Source organism: Salvia miltiorrhiza, chromosome 5, assembly GCF_028751815.1.
Source record: "Salvia miltiorrhiza cultivar Shanhuang (shh) chromosome 5, IMPLAD_Smil_shh, whole genome shotgun sequence".
Classification (NCBI taxonomy): Eukaryota; Viridiplantae; Streptophyta; class Magnoliopsida; order Lamiales; family Lamiaceae; genus Salvia; species Salvia miltiorrhiza.
In genome coordinates this window covers 18,458,117-18,476,832 of record NC_080391.1, presented here as the reverse complement: position 1 = coordinate 18,476,832, position 18,716 = coordinate 18,458,117, and the positions used below count along the sequence as shown (strand labels likewise).

Genomic DNA, 18,716 nt, shown 5'->3' with positions numbered 1-18,716 from the left:
AAATCAGTATTGAAATAACGAAAAATAACAAAATAAAGAAATCTATATATATATATATATATATATATATATATATATATATAAATAAGTAAAATAAAGAAAAAAAATCAAATTAAAGAAATAAGAGAGGATTTTTAATTTTATTTTTATTATTTTAAGGTGTGTTCTGATAATTTTTATATCAAATTAAATAAGTGTTTGTAATCTTTAAAATGATATGTATATTAATTATTTTTATATTATACATATTTCATAAAACAAATCAAACAAAATTGAATAGAAGTACAAAGAGAATAAGACAAATGATAGAAAAGACACTAATGAAAAATTATTTACGTATAATTCTTATTCTAAAATCGAGAAATGATAGAAAAGACACTAATGAAAAAAGTCAAAAATTAAGCTGCGAAAAATAGACAATATAAAAGAAAACAGAGAATAAAAAATGGAAGAAGAACAAAGTTGTAGAGATGACCATTCAACAAAGTAGAACATTCGTCTAGACTTCATCAAGCTAAAAAGAAGAAAAAAGAAAGGAAAAAATCGATTGTTGCTGAAAACAATTGAAAAAAAGAATGAAAGAAGACTAATAATAATAATAAAAAGCATTCATCTTGACTTCATCAATATAAAAATAGAGAAAGAAATGGAAGAAGAGAACATGAAGATTAATAGAAAGAAGAAGAAGAAGGAGCGCAATAAGCTTAATGATTAAACAAAGAGAAAAACAGAGCAATAACATAAACGAATGAGAGATTCTTTTTCCTCCGCAAAGAAAGAAACATAGCATAAATAAACAAATCGAAAACACTATGCATAACCTACTTTTAACTTTTAAGTAAGGTGACAAAACAGTTGTTGCTGGTTTTATAAATGAAGATGGATCACCTTTGTGTTTCTCTAAATCAGCCACCCATTCCTGCAAAATGAGAGGAATATCACATACAATATGTGCAGACCAAAGGGAAGTTAGCAGAAACCATGTACCAAAAATTAATTGAATTCACAAATTAGACCCTTTATAATGTACAGGCCAATAGACCAGAGTCATTATCTGAAGTGAAGAGGTCCATCCATTAAAGAGTATTACAGAACATAATATAACAGTAAAATAGAGACAGATAAATGCACCATAGGAAATATCAATTAGCTGAAGTTTTGGGAGAATGGAGAATGTCCTCAGGAATACCTTGTTGCCATAGAAGCTTTCAACCTTCTTAATCCTTCTGATCCACCTCTTGGAGATGAGGCCCAAGAGGGCTCCCCAGCAAGTTTGACACAAGATTGATAACTCGAAGGTGGTTTTCCACCATTCTAGGATCAAATAATGAAATGGAGTCAATGAAAAAAAGATATTGAAGAGCAATATACTAACATTTTGTAAATATATGCAAGTAGTAGGGAAACCAACACACCATACTAACCTTCTCTAGATATCTGCAAAGAAAAATAACATAAAAAAGACTCAATTTTTATTAAAAAAAATTTAGCAAAAAAACAATAGAAACAGAAAAAGTTTACAGTACAATCAAAAACCAAGCAAAGGTGAAAAAACAAATCTTACCAGCAAGAAGCAATAAGACACAAATCAATCATGGATGCGATATTTTTTTTGCCTCTGCAAAGAAAGAAAAATAGTGACTCAATTTTCAATCAAAAAATTCAACAAAAAATACTATAGAAACAGGAGGAAAAAAAAAATTTACAGTAAGAGAAGCAGCAGGTAAGGCGGTAGATACACTGAACAAATAACTATATTTCAGATCTTTCTCAAGATCTCACATCTCTCTCATCTCTTTCTCTTTCTCTCAATCATAGTGAACCGCATAACTATTCTCTCAAAGTCTGCAAAATAACATAAACATTATCTCAAATTCTTCAAAATCCTTGAGTCTTCTCCCTTTCACTTCTCAATATTCGGTGATTAATTGTCTTTGTCAATCGGCACACCAACTCATTCTCAACAGCAATTTCGCAACGACTTGACTCCGATATTCACCCATTTACCAATTCTCTTATTCTCTCCCCTGAATCCATTGATGAGCTAATGGTATGGCGGATGAGTCTTCATCAGAGTTTGATGAGTGAATGGTGAATGACGGCAGAAGACTCAATCGATGGTGGAATTAGAGAATAGTGAAATTAGAGGAATTACCGATGGTAGTGAAATTAGAGGAATTACCGATGGTGTAGAATAGATGCAAACGGTTTCAATATTGGGGATTATTTTGATTTTTGAAGTTGTAATTGGCGTAGAGAATAGTGAATGAAGAGAGATACGTGTGAAAGAGAAATATCAAGAAAGAATAGTGGAAGAAGAGGTAGAAAACATGTGAGAGAGAATTTTTCCCAGGAAAAGTTAACTGCTGAAAGTGTTTTTATATAATATATATAAATTAATAAATATATATTTATTTACAGAATTACCACAAACTGTGTTTTCATATAATATATAGATTTGAATTGGTATTTTCTCCACCCCAACTATTGTCAAGAAAAATCTACAATAATGAGACTCTAAATTATCTTCTCTTTCTTTCAATGGTGTTCTGCGGCGGAGTGAAGACGGAGGCGGCGGCGATAGATACCACTACCGCGGTCAATGGAAGAGGTCAGCAGACAGTGGGAGATAACCACTGCAAAGAGATAGAGAATAGAGAGAAAATTTAATGGTATGGATAAATTTAATTTTGTAAGTTTTTTATATTAATAAATTATTTATTATCGAGTCTATTAATAAATATATTATCCAGTGTATTAATAAGAATTAAATAAGTCGGGATGACAGGACGCGTTGTGGCTCCACCCCTGACAATTTACCATATCACATGATACACGTTGATTTAATTATTGCAAGTTGCAGTATGTAGGAGATATAGCAATGCCTTCAAAAATATGCCTATTACGAATCCTGAAAGTTTTTAAAATTACATATGATCTTTTTTATTAACACATATACATGACTTTTCGATTTCTCTAATTCTGCATACAATTTTAAAATTTTACTAAATCGAAGCTAAATTAGTAGTAGAAAATTTTCGACATGACTAAATTGGATATGAAAAAAAACAACATAGTATTAAAACACACCAAAAAATATAACTGTTTATAACTAAATATAGTTTTAAATCTAAGAAGCGACTTAATGTGGTTTTGACGAGCTCAACGTATGATAGTCTTAAAAAGAACTCATTCTTTCCATAAGTATGTCGTTACGATGTAAATTCTTTTTTAACTACGATCTTAAAATTTGAACCTCAATTTTAACCGTAAATTCTATAACTAGTCGTGAATTCCCCTAAATCTATATTTTAATTCCATTCGATTGAATGATTTGTGGATTTGAATTTCATGTTTAATTATAAATGATAAGGTGTTAGAGCACCCATAATGGATGACTCGATCCCACCTTCTCGAGTCACCCACAGATCAAATCCCCCACTGCAGCAAGCATCTACTCGAGGCTTACTTGATTTATCGGGTAAGGCCTGATCTGTTTTATTTAAGGCGCGTGTCCACACGCGCGTATTAAAAAAATCTTATATTTTGAATCTAACGACTATATAGCCGAATTTTTCCTTTTTTTTTGTTCCAACGGCTTTCTAGCTGTTTTTTCAACTTTTTGTTTTGTTTTGTTTTTTTTTTCCTTTCTATAAATAACTCTCCCTCATTTCTTCATTCACACACACAAAAATTTCTCCTTCAATCTTCCTCTCTTTCTCTACTACATTTTCATATTCTCTTCCTCTAAAAATGCCCGAATGGTTCGATGATACTTCGTCGTCTGAATCCGACAGGGTAGCTCAAGAGATCATTGATGAGATCCAGTTGCAGAAACAATTGATTGCTCAAATATACTCCCAACCGGAACCGGAACGTATTGTTTATCACCGATCTTACGTCTACCGTGATCGTGAGGCTGCTCATTTACGTCTTATGCAAGACTACTTCAATGACAATCAAACGTACGGGCCTACATTTTTCCGACGTCGTTTTCGGAAGCAGAAGGAGTTGTTCTTGCGCATCATCGATGCTATGCAAGATGAAGATAGTTACTTCCAGATGAGCTATGATGCACGAGGTCGGGACTCTCTCACGTCTTTGCAGAAATACACGGTGGCTATCCGCAAATTAGCCACCAGCGTCAGTGTGGATACTTTTGACGAGTATCTCAAGGTTGCTGATACGAGGGGGCGTCTATGCCTCAAGAGATTCTGCAAGGCTGTCATCCGGGCTTACGGAGCCAGGTATCTTCGCCATCCAACGCCTTCTTCAGATGCACGAGGCGCGACACGAATTTCCCGGGATGCTCGGGAGTCTTGATTGTATGCATTGGGCGTGGAAGAATTGTCCAAAGGCGTGGCATGGCCCATATATACGCGGTGATCAAGGGAAGCCCACCTTGATTTTGGAGGCCGTTGCATCCCACAATTTGTGGATTTGGCATGCCTTCTTCGGTGTCGTTGGTTCGAACAACGACATCAACGTTCTGAACCAGTCGCCTCTGTTCTCCGACGTGTTGGATGGAACGGCGGCGCCGATGATCTTTGAGGCCAATCGGCACTGCTACCAGATGAGTTATTACTTGTGCGATGGCATATATCCGGAGTGGCGTTGCTTCGTCAAGAGTCCACCGATGGCGACCAATCCAAAGGAGGCGAGGTTCAAGATGATGCAAGAATCGGCACAGAAGGATGTCGAACGTGCCTTTGGAGTGCTTCAAGCTCGATGGAGAATCATTCGAAGTGCGGCGCAGGGTACGTCGAGCATCTCAAGGATATCATGATGTGTTGCATCATTCTCCACAACATGATTGTGGTGAACGAAGGTGAAAGAGCTACCCATTGGAGAGATGACGACGCAGGACACGGGGCATCTAGCAGTGACTCGACACAGAGTACTCGAGCAACCCCAGTTTATTTCGAGCAATATGTGCAAAGAGATGCACTTCTCCGAGATAGGCAGATACATGCTCAGCTCCAAAATGATTTGATCGAGCACGTTTGAGCACGTTTCGGACCTCTAGGACCGGAATAGTTATTTTAGGATATGTTTTTAAAATTTTAAGATTTATCTAATTTTTAATGTAATTTTCAAGATTTTAAAATTAATGCAATTTAAATTTAAAGTAAATTGTGTTATTTAAATTTGTGTAATTAAATTTAAATGAAAAATACGAAAATCAAAACTAAAAAAATCAAATAAGCTATCAAGTCATCTCACTATGGCCTCCTTACTTATTGTGGTTTTCCTTTCTATTAAGTAAGCTATTAAGTCATCTCACTGTAAATGCTCTTAGTATGTTCCAATAGTGTGCAACTTCCAATAATTATATTCCACGGAGAAAAAAAAAAAGCTAGAAATATAATTAAGGAACTAAGCACAACCTCTCAAGTCTAAAGAATATTACTAGAATAAAGTATACAGCACAAGGAAGTTTGATGCAGTATTTACGGAATAAAGTAGTTCAACTTGAAGCTTACTTAGAGCATGTTTGGTTGAGCTTATAAGTTCTTCAAAATAGCTTATAAGCTTTATAAGCTCCTTCAAAGTATTTAACAAAATAAATTTTTAAATAGCTTATAAGCTATAAAAATAAGTTCTAAAAGTTTAAAAGCTCCCAAAAATAAGTTCATCTACCCAACTTATTTTCTAATTATTTTATAAGCAACACTAGTTTTACAAAAGTAACTCAACTATGATTTTTTATGTTTATTATATATTATTTTAATTTCATCTCTTTTCGATTTTTTCTCTCTAACTAAAATTTCTCTTTCTAGTTTATAAGCTCAATTATTCAAACACTTTGATAACTTATAAATTTTAAAAAAAAAGTACATTATAAACTTTTGAAATATTTTATAAGTTCTAAAAGCTTATATACTCTTTAAAATAAGCTCAGCCAAACCCTTAATTGATGGAGTTGTAAGCTCACCATCCATTGTTAAGAATTGGAGTTCCATCAATATCTTCTTTGTGTCCATCATACTTTTGCTAGTGTGCCCTTTCATAAAGATTTGCTGAGATTTTTCTTCGCTTATTTAATTGATACATGCATATCAGCATATGTTAGTCAAATGACTTGAGATTAGCAGATATAATTATTATTTTTAAATAGAAAAGAATTATCTGTCAGAAATTATTATTTTAAGTGATAAAATCGAATCAAGATTTGGGTTTATTATAAAAACAAAATAATTATGATAAAATATTCATCCACAAAACATCTTCCTCGGGTGAAGTAGTGAATATGAATTTTAAGAAAAGTTTTTTATAAGGGGGAATTCTAAGAAAAGTTTTTTTGTTTTTTTTAATAAGTGGGAAATTTTTTATAAAAAAAATTATGCATTTGATAAAACATCATACTCAATGAGGTGGACATGGATTAATTTAAAAGAAAGTTAGTTGTGTATTTTGTGAGTGAAAAAAGAGTCCAACAAATTAGAAAAAATTATACTCCCTTTGTTTCAATAATAGTGTCCCATAACTTTTAGGCACAAAGATTAAGAAATATGTAAAAAATAGATAAAGTGGATTGGTGAAAATTATTTAAATATTAAGTATAGAGAGAGAATATATTGCCAAAAAAAAATGAGACATTTGTATTGAGACGTCTCATTAAGAAAAATGAGACATAACTATTAGGACGGAGGGAGTAATAGCTAATGAGTTTATGTGTGAATCCACTAATAACAATATGTATAAATATGTGAGAATTTTAAGAGTGATATTTAGTAAAATATGTTTAATATGAAGATGTTTTGTGGACAAACACAAATGAAAAATTAAGAAGATGTTTTGTAGACGAAGAAGTATAAAAATAAAAAATCACTCACTTTCAATCTATTATTATTCTCAGCCCAAATCCACCTACAGGAAACACGCTCATGATGCCAAAGCAAAATCTGTGTGTGCGTTCAGAGCATCTGCAGTGCAGCCTCTTCGCCCCGAGTCGATGCGCGTCGTCGGCGACGCGTCCGCGCTGGAGACACGGGCGAGGTCGAGGCCGCGTCTTCCTGGCGCCTCGGGTCGAAGGGCGATTTTGGTGCTGGACGTACGCTACACGCGCAGATTTCACAGTCACACATAAAATGGTTCATATTTTTAAAAAGAAAAAAATGATTGCAAAGTTTTTTTTTATTTTTCTTTTAATTTCTAAAATTCTATTATTTTTAATTCTTTTAGTTTTTTTATTTAATTTTAAATTTTTATATTTTATTTTAATTATTGCAATGTTTGAATTGTATTTTTAATGAAAATTTGGAATTTTAAAATAAGGGAAAATGTGCAAATAGACCCTTGAAGTAGTAGCTCTTATAGCGTATAGCTCTCCTTACTCACTGTGTGTGTAAATAGGCCCCCGAAGTCTTAAAAATCGCTCAATTAAACCCCTCTGACCAAACGCCGTTTACTTCCGTAAGTCAACCTTTTTTTTTAATTAAATATGGGGCCCACCTTCACCATTCTCTCAATCTCTCTCTCGGACAGCCTTCCCTCTCGTCGGAACAAGGATTCCTCTTCCCCGTCGGCCAGTCGGCCCATCTCCGGTGAAATCGCCGCCGGCGTATCGCCTCTGGTCCTTGCCTCTCACCCCCTTGCCAATCATCCTCGTCGATTTCAGCCCAGAAAAGATGGAGAAATCATCCGAGTTTGAAGAAGAGCGTGAGCTGCAAGAGATTAGTGGATTTGGAGCTAGAAGAAGTGAAGGGATTCATGGATTTAGGGTTCATTTTCAAAAGAGAGAACTTGACGAAGCGAATTATACACTTGGTTCCTAGCCTGCAGAGGATTGGGTCGTTGGAACATCACAGCGGCAAGGACATAATCAGACCCTATTTGTCGGAGGCCTGGGCTGTAAGAAGCCATAAGTCGCCATTGCTGAATTTGAGGATTCCGGCAGCTTCCACAGCTACAGATATGAAGATCCATTTGAAGTACTGGGCTCGCACAGTTGCATCAGCCATACACCAACATTAATTCATCTCCATCGATTAATATAAGATTTTATTCTATTTTTGTTGTTGGTTTAGATGAGATTGATGAAGTGAGAGGAGGAGAACCACTTGTTTTGTGGAGATTGAGAGTAAACCACCAGTAGCTCGATGCTCAAGATGCCCCAACATGTGGATTCCGCTCGTTTAGTTTGGGAGTCTAACAAGCGAGGGGCAGAGGCGATCCGCCGGAAATGGGCCGACATGCCGACGGGGAAGAGGAATCCTTGTTCCGGCGAGACGAGGAGGCTGTCCAGGAGAGAGATTGAGAGAATGGTGAAGGTGAGCCCCACATTTAATTAAAAAATTTTTTTTAAAAAGGTTGACCTTACCATAAATAATGGTGATAACATTGAGCAAAATGATGCTCCTTACTTTCTTGGAGGCGAAGAATATATTCCACCACAATGCTCGCTTTCCAAATAACGATTTGAAACTCAAGCTTCTACCATTAAATCCGTTGGTGTTCAATGGAGAATCGAACGCTTTAAGATTTCCCGGATCACGGTCAACAACTATCAGTTCTACTGGTTTCCCTCTGAATCTCTTTCTCCCATTATTGGAACCGTTATTGAGAGAAGAGCAGCATGAAGAAGATGAATAGAAATTTGGAGAGCAAGGGATAAGAAGATGGCGTTTCGTGTAATAGATTGGGAAAATGGTGGAAGATTGGAGAGAAGATGCAGTGGCGGAGCTGAAGGGCCGCTGCCACGGCGACGGCGTAGCCATTTGTAGAAATGAAGATTTAAAACACAATGGCGGTAGAGGGTCTTGCCACCACCACCTAAGACACAACCTAAGACGCAAGGGCTGTGGATACTCTCATGAAAAATGAAAAATGGGACAAATCATTCTCTGTAATCATCAACCATTACTAGTATATTACTACAAACGCCCTATTTTCAGAAAATCTATTTTTCTCATTTAAAGTTCATACTTTTATTCTACTCTTACATCGTCTCGCCATTAGATGCAAGGCCCAAGTTATTAGATGAAAGTCTATTCTTGCCATTTTTAGACATGGATAAAACTAAACCCTAACTGAAACCATAAAGTTAAAAATCAAAATAAAAACTGAAAAATCAAAAGAACAATTACAATCCCAATGAGACATTATTTCAAATCAAATATTGCACGTGGATTTATTGCAGGTGGGAGGCTGGGAGCCAATAAATTCATGCATACTCACTTGTTTACCAAATCAGATGGATTATTTTCACTCTTAAACATAACTGAAGACTTAGATAAAATGTTGTTGTTATCTGAAATAAAACCATTCTCGTCGCTGCATTCTTGTAATGAAGAGTGAGGCATTGCTCCCATTATCTGCACTGTTAGACTCCCACCTACAAGAAGAGCCATTAGAAAGAGTTACTCCTAAACTTATTGCATCCTAAATTTGATTCACGAGTTATCTATCCCTATTATTGAATTTAAACCACAATACAAATGCATTAGTGTTTTGAGATTGATTATAAATCAGCACAAAATAAAGTATGCATGGAGGAAATGGAGTGAGGTCTACCAAGAACCAGAGCAGCTCCAATCCATCCACTGACTCCCCATCTCTCACCAAGTAAGAACCAAGCAAATCCAGCACCCCATACAGGTTCCAACCCATATATTATCGCAGTTTCTGTAGCCGAAACATCACGCATCGCTGTCATCTGCATAGTATTTATTAACCAGTCACAGTTAGTGTTAATTATTCTTTGCCAACAGTTGAATAAGGGCAACACTAGAAACCATACCTCCACCCATAGGCACAAGCCTGTTGAAAAAATACCAGTATACAATGCAGGTATCCAAGGAAACGATGAAATCCAATCTAAAATTATTGCCCACGTCCAACAAAATGGATTTGATGCATTGATATCACCAGCAAACCAGCCTTCAGTGAAGTACCAAAGAGTTGATAGAAAGGCAACAACGCATACCTATAGAGTTCAATAGCTGAACTTTCATGACAATCATGAAGAGGACAAATCAGGCAAAACACACGAGCTATGAACTCACCTCATATCCAAGGAGTGGTAAAAGATTTTCTCGTTCTGTGCTTCTTGAAATTTGTTCAGTTCTTAGCATATGAATCCCAAAAGACACTGCGCTTAAAAAGTTCAGCAAATCTCCAATCTGTAAACAAGTATGGCAAATTAGATGAGATCTTTCATGTACACATGTATGGGCTCCAGATGGATGAAGCAGAGAGCAATTCAATGAACAATTTGTATCTGAATAAAAATTTAATCCAGAGCCATACTTAAGAACAATCAATCACAGTATTTTGTAGGCAAACCTAGTACTAGTAGAAACTTACACATGGAGGTGATCCACTGGATTCCAGCATTGCAACTCCAACGATCGATGCCAGAGCTCCAAACCATGTATATGCAGGTATCTTAGATCCTAACATGCCATCAATCAGGGGCACAACAATTACCTGGACATCACAACAATCAGGAGAAGTGAAGCCACTCAGTAGTCCCAATTGACAGTGTCTTGTTAGCTACATACTTTGATCGTACACAATCTTGAGAGTTCTTACAGTAAACATGCAAAGAAATGATGCTCGTCCAGCATCAGATGTGAGAAGTCCAAGGGCTTGCAGGATGTACCCTAAGCTGACCCAAAATCCCAACTCCAATCCTGCTTTACGAGTATGAGAATCATTCCTAGCCCGGAACACGAATGGCATGAATGGAATGGCAGCCACAACAAACCGCACAACGGTGAAAGCCTCAGGATCAATAATAGCTTCAACTTCCTTGACAACTGGAATGTTACTAGCTGCAATGACATGGCTGTACTAAGTATTCCTTTTATTGCCTACATTTTTCAGTTCCGGGAATTTCACTTTGGCACCATTTGCTAATAATGGTTGCTTTCAATCTTAAATGTTGGCAGTAGCAGTTTAGCAAACTCATCCAGCATGTTTAAACTATATATTTGCACACAAAGTTTACATCATCAGAGCTCCAAAAACATTTCCTTGCATATATATGTAAAGCTAGCATGCACAAACACTCCATAAGGTTACTGCTGTTGGGAAATTAGTTCCCCATCCAAACTTGGTAGAAGCAAGAAATAAGAATAAAACTAGACACAATTTAACAACACAAGAATTTAACGTGGTTCGGCCAAACTGCCTACGTCCACGGACCCACACCAATATATTAGAGAATCTCAAAAGGAGGAGTACAACATAAAATACCACTCAGTATTTTATCTGCCTAAACCAAGACTATATCTCAACTCACTTTTGTCACTCGTGTATAACTTCTACTCAGAAGCTATCCTCACACAAGATTTCTCTCTCTCTAATATCACACATTTTCTCTGGTGTTGTTCTGGAGGTATGTTTACAGGTGCTGCGGAGAGGCTCTTTATAGGCAACAATAAGAGGGGTTGGTGGCAGCCACATTTGAAATTTGTGTGTGGAGCCACCCATTTTTGACAAATTTCAGCTAAAAGGCAAAGTTGCCTCTTTTGACTAACAATCTCCCACTTGAAGACTGATTTCAATCTGCCTTCACACCTTGATCAACGTAGCAGCCTTTCTGTCTTAACTGTAAAGACATAACCGGTAGTGCTTCTCCTGCGATCTACCTTACCGGCAAAATCTGCATCTACAAAACCTTGTAGTGCTACATCACCTCGTCGAAAGCACAAGCATCTATCAGTAGATTCACGTAGATATCTCAATATCCACTTTACTGCTTCCCAATGCTGCTTTCCAGAATTTGCCATAATTCTGCTCACAACTCCCACTCGATCTGGACTCCTTGGATCATTTCTGATTTTTCAGCTAACCACCGTGTTTAAAACACCTTTTGTCGACAAACCGGAACCGCCGACAAATTATGATTCTTATCACAAAGAACCATCATCCTCAAAAGAGAATAAACCTACTCCACCAAATGAGTAGAACACTTAGAATAAACCATTCTAAGAATTTTACTTCGGCACATGTCGAAAAAACCTTGCTGAAATTTTTGGTGCAACCTTCTAGCTTTTGGCCCTCCTAGAAGTCATCAGCCATCGACATACTTTTCACCACACACCAGCATCCATGCCAAAAAACCATGCACATGTGGTCCAACTAACATCGTCACATCCTCTATCATGGCCATTGGACATGCCATAAGGATATTCATGTCCTCAAAGGACATCATCAAACACGATGTTAGCTGATTGTTCGGAGCTTTCTGCCGAATCCGCTCCACCTTGACGAGCTCCACCTGGACAGTTTCGCTTCGTATGGCCGGGTTTTCCGCACCTCCAACAAACAACGCCCTTGGAGTCTTTCTTTCTCCCTCTGCTAAAGGCCACCATTGCTGAATTTTCCGATGAAGTACGTCCTTCACTCATCAGCCTTCTTTCTTCCAAAAGAAGTTTGCCCGTGACTTCAGCAAAGACCAGAGTTTCCTTCCCATAAACTAATATTGGCTTCATGTGTTCATAGGAACGTGGAAGAGACAAGATGAGTCTCAACGCCTTATCCTCATCTTCAATTTTTGCTCCAATACTCTCCAGTTCATAGATAATGCCATTGAGAATACTCAAGTGATCTGAAATCTTCACACCTTCATCCATCCGTAAGGTATGAAATTGTTCCTTCAAATACAACCGATTCGAGATGCCTTTTGCTTGGTACAGAGCTTCCAGCTTTTCCCAAAGCTCCTTCGCACTCGAAATCCCATGTACATTTGCAAGTACATTCTTGGCCAAGCAGAGACGAATTGTGCTTGCCGCCTTCAGATCCAGATTCTCCCAATCTTCATCACTCATACTGGACTTTGCGTCATCATCTGCACCGGGCTTTTTGACTGCACCCGGACTTCCTTTCAGGGCCTTGTGTAACCCAGATTGTATCAGCGCATCTTTGACTTGCACTTGCCACAAGCCAAAATTTATTATTCCATCGAATTTCTCCACGTCGAACTTCATTTGGACTTGAAGTTAACTTGACGTACCGCTTCTCCACCAAAATGAACAGCCGTCTCGCAAGAGACACCCCGCCCGGATCTTTCTCAAGAAATCCTTTCTGATGTGGAAGATCAGACAATGCTGCAACCACAGAGCATACTTGGAATATCAAGAGACCTCAACCAGGCTCTGATACCAATTGTTGGGAAATTAGTTCCCCATCCAAACTTGGTAGAAGCAAGAAATAAGAATAAAACTAGACACAATTTAACAACACAAGAATTTAACGTGGTTCGGCCAAACTGCCTACGTCCACGGACCCACACCAATATATTAGAGAATCTCAAAAGGAGGAGTACAACATAAAATACCACTCAGTATTTTATCTGCCTAAACCAAGACTATATCTCAACTCACTTTTGTCACTCGTGTATAACTTCTACTCAGAAGCTATCCTCACACAAGATTTCTCTCTCTCTAATATCACACATTTTCTCTGGTGTTGTTCTGGAGGTATGTTTACAGGTGCTGCGGAGAGGCTCTTTATAGGCAACAATAAGAGGGGTTGGTGGCAGCCACATTTGAAATTTGTGTGTGGAGCCACCCCTTTTTGACAAATTTCAGCTAAAAGGCAAAGTTGCCTCTTTTGACTAACAACTGCAGTATCTATAGGTTCTAATTCTCATCGAGGTAATAAATGTTACTACTATTTAGATTCAGCATCATGCTCTCACTCTGCAACCTTGTCAAAAATTCCCTTTCTTTTCATGAAGGACGCAAAACCAAAATCTTACTTTCATCTTTTATCACACTTTTGTCATTGCATATGCCATGTCAAAACCCGATCAACAAACAAGAGTTCCCTATCACCAAGCCAAATCAAGCAATAAAAGAATAGAAGAAAGAACAATAATAACTAAAGAAATTAAAATTAATAATAGTGACAACAACAAAAATCTCAAATTCAGAACCTTACCATAAATAATGGTGATAACATTGAGCAAAATGATGCTCCTTACTTTCTTGGAGGCGAAGAATATATTCCGCCACAATGCTCGCTTTCCAAACAACGATTTGAAACTCAAGCTTCTACCATTAAATCCGTTGGTGTTCAATGGAGAATCGAACGCTTTAAGATTTCCCGGATCACGGTCAACAACTATCAGTTCTACTGGTTTCCCTCTGAATCTCTTTCTCCCATTATTGGAACCGTTATTGAGAGAAGAGCAGCATGAAGAAGATGAATAGAAATTTGGAGAGCAAGGGATAAGAAGATGGCGTTTCGTGTAATAGATTGGGAAAATGGTGGAAGATTGGAGAGAAGATGCAGTGGCGGAGCTGAAGGGCCGCTGCCACGGCGACGGCGTAGCCATTGGTTGGGGGAGGTGGTCTCGACTCCTACTCAGCGGAGATCAGTTGAATGTAAAAAGATTTGTTTTACCTCCACACTGCCCTACACAGGCTACACTACAGTCTACAGTAAATAATTAAATATTAAGAAAAACCAGACACCTACTAATATGACCGACCTTGTGTTGTGGCTTTGTTTTGACTACACAAAATTCATATCAGATAATTCCTAACATAATAAAGAAATACAAAAAATCTTTTTTTTTAAGGTGAAAAAGGAAAAAATAATAGAAAAACTCAAGAGCGTTTACTTGTGAAAAACCCCTCCTATGTCTGCACTTTTTATAGTTTCACTTTCACCTCGTTTAATTTATAATTATGAACTTGTATTTCGTGAATTAGAAAATGTCAACTCCGAAGATATGAGTCATATGACAGTTTAAAAGTGAAAGGTTATTGAAATTATTAAAAGAAAATAGGTTATTGAAACTTTGATTGTATTTTCATTTTACATACAAATATGAAAAATTATAGATAAAGTTTATAATTTTAAAAAATTATCACATGATAATCGAAACGACATCATTATAATTATTGTTTTAATTTGGGATTATTGCCGTAAAATACATCAAGTTTGTCAATTTTCTGGTTTATATCATGAGCTTTTTTTTTGGCAAAAAAATACATGAATTTATGATTGATTCTTAAATATCCCACAAGTTGTAATTTCGCCCAGACTAATCTGAGGTGGCTGTCGGAATTGCCAACGTGGCTGCCGGAATTGCCAAATCACACATACACACCTCTCTCTCTCTCTCTCTCTCACACACACACACACAGACACACACACAAACACACGCACACACCCACACGCGCAGGCCCTCCCCCTTCTTCCTTCTCCGGCGACGGTAGCGTCGCCGCCGCCGCCGCCCTCTCATCCCTTAACCATCCCCTGCCTCTCTCTCTCTCTCACCGTCTCCCCCACCAGCAATTTCTTCAAAAACTCAACCAAAACCACCAATTTCACCATGCTCAATTATAGATCTGCAAATTGGAAAACTTTGGGTGAAGGCAGAAAGGGCGTTTGGACGGCGACGCCGGGCAGGAGAAGATGGTGACGGGCGGCCAAGATCGCCGGCCCGGTAGCGGCTGGGCGCGGTGAGGAGAGTGACAGAGGGTGGCGAGAAATGAGGGAAGGGAGGTAGGTCGAAGGGGGAAGAGAGAGGAGGCCCTCCCTCCACCAACAGAGCCCCGCCTCCGCCGCCCTGCCTCACCACCAGCAGGGCCTCCCCCCTTCGCCGCCCTCCTCCACCAACAGAGCCCGCTCTCCAGTCTCTCTCCCTCGACCAAAACCACCAATTTCACCATGCTCAATTACAGATCTACAAATTGGAAGACTTTGGGTGAAGGCAGCAGAGATCGAGAGGGGAAGTTGTGGCGGCGGGGTTGGGAGAAGGGGAAGGCTCCGCCCGCCGGGCAGGAGAAGTGGCAACGGCGGGGGGTGACGGAGGGGGACGGTCTGTTGGGTTGGGAGGGAGGGAAGGGTTGTGGTGTTGTTGGTGTTGTGAAGGGCGAGTTGGGAGGGCGGCGACAGTGGTGGCTGAGAACTGCTGCTGTCGGTCGAAATTGAGCAGAGAAGAGGGAGGCACGCCGGGGTAGTTTGGCGGTGAGTTGTCCGGCTGAGGGAAATAGAGGGCGGCGAAGGGTGCTGCTGCTGCTGCCTGCCGGAGTTGAGCAGAGGGAGGTAGGGGCTAGAATATGGTGGTTGTGTCGCCGGAAGGTTGAGGGAGTCGGAGGCTTCGGGGAGGTCTGTGGGGTGGGTGCAGGGGTGGGTGGGTGGGGAGTAGAAACACATCATCATTCTCAAATAAATTAAATGCCATGTCACTGCCACATAAGCCATGTAAATGACACATAAGTTTCGATTTCGCCGGAGATACTCACCGTGGGATTTTTACCAACAAATCATAAATTCATGTATTTTTTGACCAAAAAAAAAGCTCATGATATAAATCAGAAAATTAGCAAACTTGATGTATTTTACGGCAATAACCCCTTTTAATTTTATGTATCTCGACGACTCCACGTCAACCTCTTCCACCGCATCCGTAATTCAGCAGTTGGGCTCTTCCACCGCTTCCATCTCCAAGTAGGCCCAGCAACCTTGGGGATTTCTCTCATCCCCCACTCTTTATTCTATTCTATGTACCACGAGGAAGTTGATGTGGAGAGAGAGAAAGGCGGATATAATTATTTTTAAAAATAAAAATAAAAATGACGTGGCGTTGTTTCTAATGTCAATCTCGACTTGTCACGTAAAAGTCATGATCCAATTTAGACAAAAATCAAAATTTTAAAAAACTAAAATAATGTTAATGTTTATATATTTAATAGCATTTGCATCCTGTGCAATGCACGGGAAAATATTTTTAATTTTTATATTTATATAAAATTAATACTAATTCAATTATTATACTTTAAATATAATAAAAAAAATTGATTTTAATTGAATATATTTGAATTGAATATTGAAAAACTAAAAAATAATTCACAATTATACAATTTGATATTATGAAAAAAAATAAGTTAAAAAAACTAAAAATAAAATACTAATTAAAAATATATTTATTCAAAAAAGATGAGAAAGGAGAGAGAAATTTATAAAACTTTAATATTTAAACAAATTTAGTTTTTATATTTTAAATCAAATATTTTCATAAAATATAGGGCGAAGGTGCAGATTCCCCCCTGAACTACACCCCCCTAGAGCTTTTAGCCCCCCATTCTCAGTCAAAGCGTGTTGACCTCCCCAAAGTCTCGGAAGAAGGGTGCAATTAGGTCCTAGGGTGAAACGGGCGTTTTAACGCCGTTCACTTAATATTTTTTTTAAATTTCTAGTGGGCTCCACCCCCAACCAGCAATAGAACGAACCGGAGCAGATCTGCAGCGGCGGCTCCTTCTTGGCCGTCCGCTGTCGGAAACGCGAGAGAGGGATGAGGGGGAGGCTAGTAGCGGGGGAGACGCTCCATCCTTGGCCGTCTGCTATCGGAGATGCGAGAGAGAGAGGGAGGACAGATGGGAGGCGGTGGCGAGAGCGAAGGGATGTGAGGGGTACGACGACTGGCAATTCTCGCCGGAGAAGTGAGCAATGGCGGAGAGAGAGAGAGAGAGCGGTGAGAAACAGAGAGAGATGAGCAATGAGAGTGGAGAGAATGGGGAGGGGAATCGATTTTGATGATTGAGTGAGAGAGGGAAGGCCTCGACGCGGCACTGCCTCGGTCCGCCGGTTAACACCCCCGATCTCCCACTAGTCGGCAGTCCAAGAACTAGATCCCCACAGAACACCTTCAGAAACCTCCTTCGAGTCCTCCACACCTTGGCCTCAAACCTAACCCTAGAAAGCATCCTCAAATTGAAATTCACATTATCATTCTTCCCCATCTCGCTAGTAATCTCGTCCACCGCCACATTCTCCAGAAAACTCCCCGCCGCAGCGAATCTCGCCGTCAGAGAGGTCTCGTTCTTCGTGCCTTGATAGAAGGGCGCGACGGTGGTCTCGGAGAGGGAATACGATTGGTAGTAAATCGCGGTCTCAATGTGATCGTAGCCAAGCTTCATCTTCTTGTTAGGGTTTTTGGCGGTCAGCTTGATCTCGGAGGTGAAGGAGATGAGCAAGTCGTTGCTGAGCGTGAAATTGGAGATAGACAAGGAGTCGACTCGAAACTCGGGGAGCTGGGGGCGGAGGATGAGCCAGACGATGAAGGTGACTGTGCCGAAGATGACGATGAGGCCGACCACGAAAGCGAAGATGCGGCGGAGGCAGGTGGCGCGGCGGACGGACTCGGCGTCGTATTGGTAGTTCTGCTGCTGGTTGGGGATGGAGCCCACTAGAAAATTAAAAAAAAAAATTAAGTTAACGGCGTGTAACAGCCGTTTAACGCAGGGGGCAATCTGCACCCTTCTTCCGAGACTTTGGGGAGGTCAACGCGCCTTGACCGAGAATGGGGGCTAAAAGCTCTAGGGGGTGTAGTTCAGGGGGCAATCTGCACCTTTGCCCTAAAAAATATCATATTAAAGCTCTTATCGTGATCTTTAATTTGATATGCATATTAAATATTTTATAATTAATTGAATTTTACAATTTTGGAAAGAAATGTAACAATAAATAAGAAGTTAAAGAAAATAAAAATAAAAGGAAAAGTATATAGTTTAAACATAAACCTTCAATTTTATTATAACTACAAAATTGCCACTCAATTTTGAAATTAATTTGAAATTGGTTTCAAATTGGAAACTCTATTTTTTAATAAAGTTAGATTTATAATTTTTAATGTTCTTTCCTTTTACAATTTTTAATATTAAAAAATAAAAGCCCCAGGGGACACCAAGCGATGTGACCTCCTGTGTGTAAACAGTGAGGTCCTGGATTAAAACTTCACTGTTTCCCCT

At 38.8% G+C, this 18,716-nt stretch overlaps 2 protein-coding genes and 2 long non-coding RNA genes across 8 annotated transcripts; 2 read left to right on the top strand and 2 right to left on the bottom strand.

The window, feature by feature from the left end:
* Nucleotides 1-492: 492 nt before the first annotated feature.
* LOC130986513 (uncharacterized) lies at nt 493-2,404 on the bottom strand. 5 transcript variants are annotated; one of them, XR_009089292.1, is made up of 5 exons: nt 1,707-2,404; nt 1,565-1,618; nt 1,190-1,437; nt 826-919; nt 493-514 (listed from the first exon to the last, which is right to left on the bottom strand). It is a non-coding gene; the product is annotated as an uncharacterized LOC130986513 (long non-coding RNA). The 5 variants fall into 5 exon arrangements; XR_009089293.1 differs by lacking the exon at nt 493-514 and having other exon boundaries at nt 544-919; nt 1,190-1,314; nt 1,416-1,437; nt 1,707-2,402; XR_009089291.1 differs by lacking the exon at nt 493-514 and having other exon boundaries at nt 544-919; nt 1,190-1,314; nt 1,425-1,437; nt 1,707-2,401.
* A 1,349-nt stretch (nt 2,405-3,753) lies between these two features.
* Nucleotides 3,754-4,406, top strand: LOC131025599 (uncharacterized). The gene is made up of 2 exons (XM_057955398.1): nt 3,754-4,247; nt 4,346-4,406. The coding sequence occupies exons 1-2, from the start codon at nt 3,754-3,756 to the stop codon at nt 4,404-4,406; spliced, it is 555 nt and encodes a 184-aa protein (XP_057811381.1).
* A 1,535-nt stretch (nt 4,407-5,941) lies between these two features.
* Nucleotides 5,942-8,944, top strand: LOC130986512 (uncharacterized). The gene is made up of 2 exons (XR_009089288.1): nt 5,942-8,273; nt 8,377-8,944. It is a non-coding gene; the product is annotated as an uncharacterized LOC130986512 (long non-coding RNA).
* A 163-nt stretch (nt 8,945-9,107) lies between these two features.
* On the bottom strand, nt 9,108-14,468 carry LOC130986511 (uncharacterized). Its single transcript, XM_057909944.1, has 7 exons — nt 13,894-14,468; nt 10,537-10,778; nt 10,309-10,431; nt 10,008-10,124; nt 9,743-9,928; nt 9,517-9,658; nt 9,108-9,337 (listed from the first exon to the last, which is right to left on the bottom strand). Exons 1-7 carry the CDS (start codon nt 14,288-14,290, stop codon nt 9,177-9,179), a joined length of 1,368 nt encoding a protein of 455 aa, XP_057765927.1. The 5' UTR covers nt 14,291-14,468; the 3' UTR covers nt 9,108-9,176.
* Between the last annotated feature and the right edge of the window lie 4,248 nt (nt 14,469-18,716).

Coding starts and splice junctions, on each gene's coding strand:
- LOC131025599 (XM_057955398.1), top strand. CDS start 3,754: ATGCCCGAATGGTTCGATGATACTTCGTCGTCTGAATCCGACAGGGTA. Junction 4,248..4,345: donor ATCCGGGCTTACGGAGCCAG/GTATCTTCGCCA, acceptor TGGGCGTGGAAG/AATTGTCCAAAGGCGTGGCA.
- LOC130986511 (XM_057909944.1), bottom strand. CDS start 14,290: ATGGCTACGCCGTCGCCGTGGCAGCGGCCCTTCAGCTCCGCCACTGCA. Junction 10,432..10,536: donor CATTTCTTTGCATGTTTACT/GTAAGAACTCTC, acceptor TGTGATGTCCAG/GTAATTGTTGTGCCCCTGAT. Junction 10,125..10,308: donor CCAGTGGATCACCTCCATGT/GTAAGTTTCTAC, acceptor ACTTGTTTACAG/ATTGGAGATTTGCTGAACTT.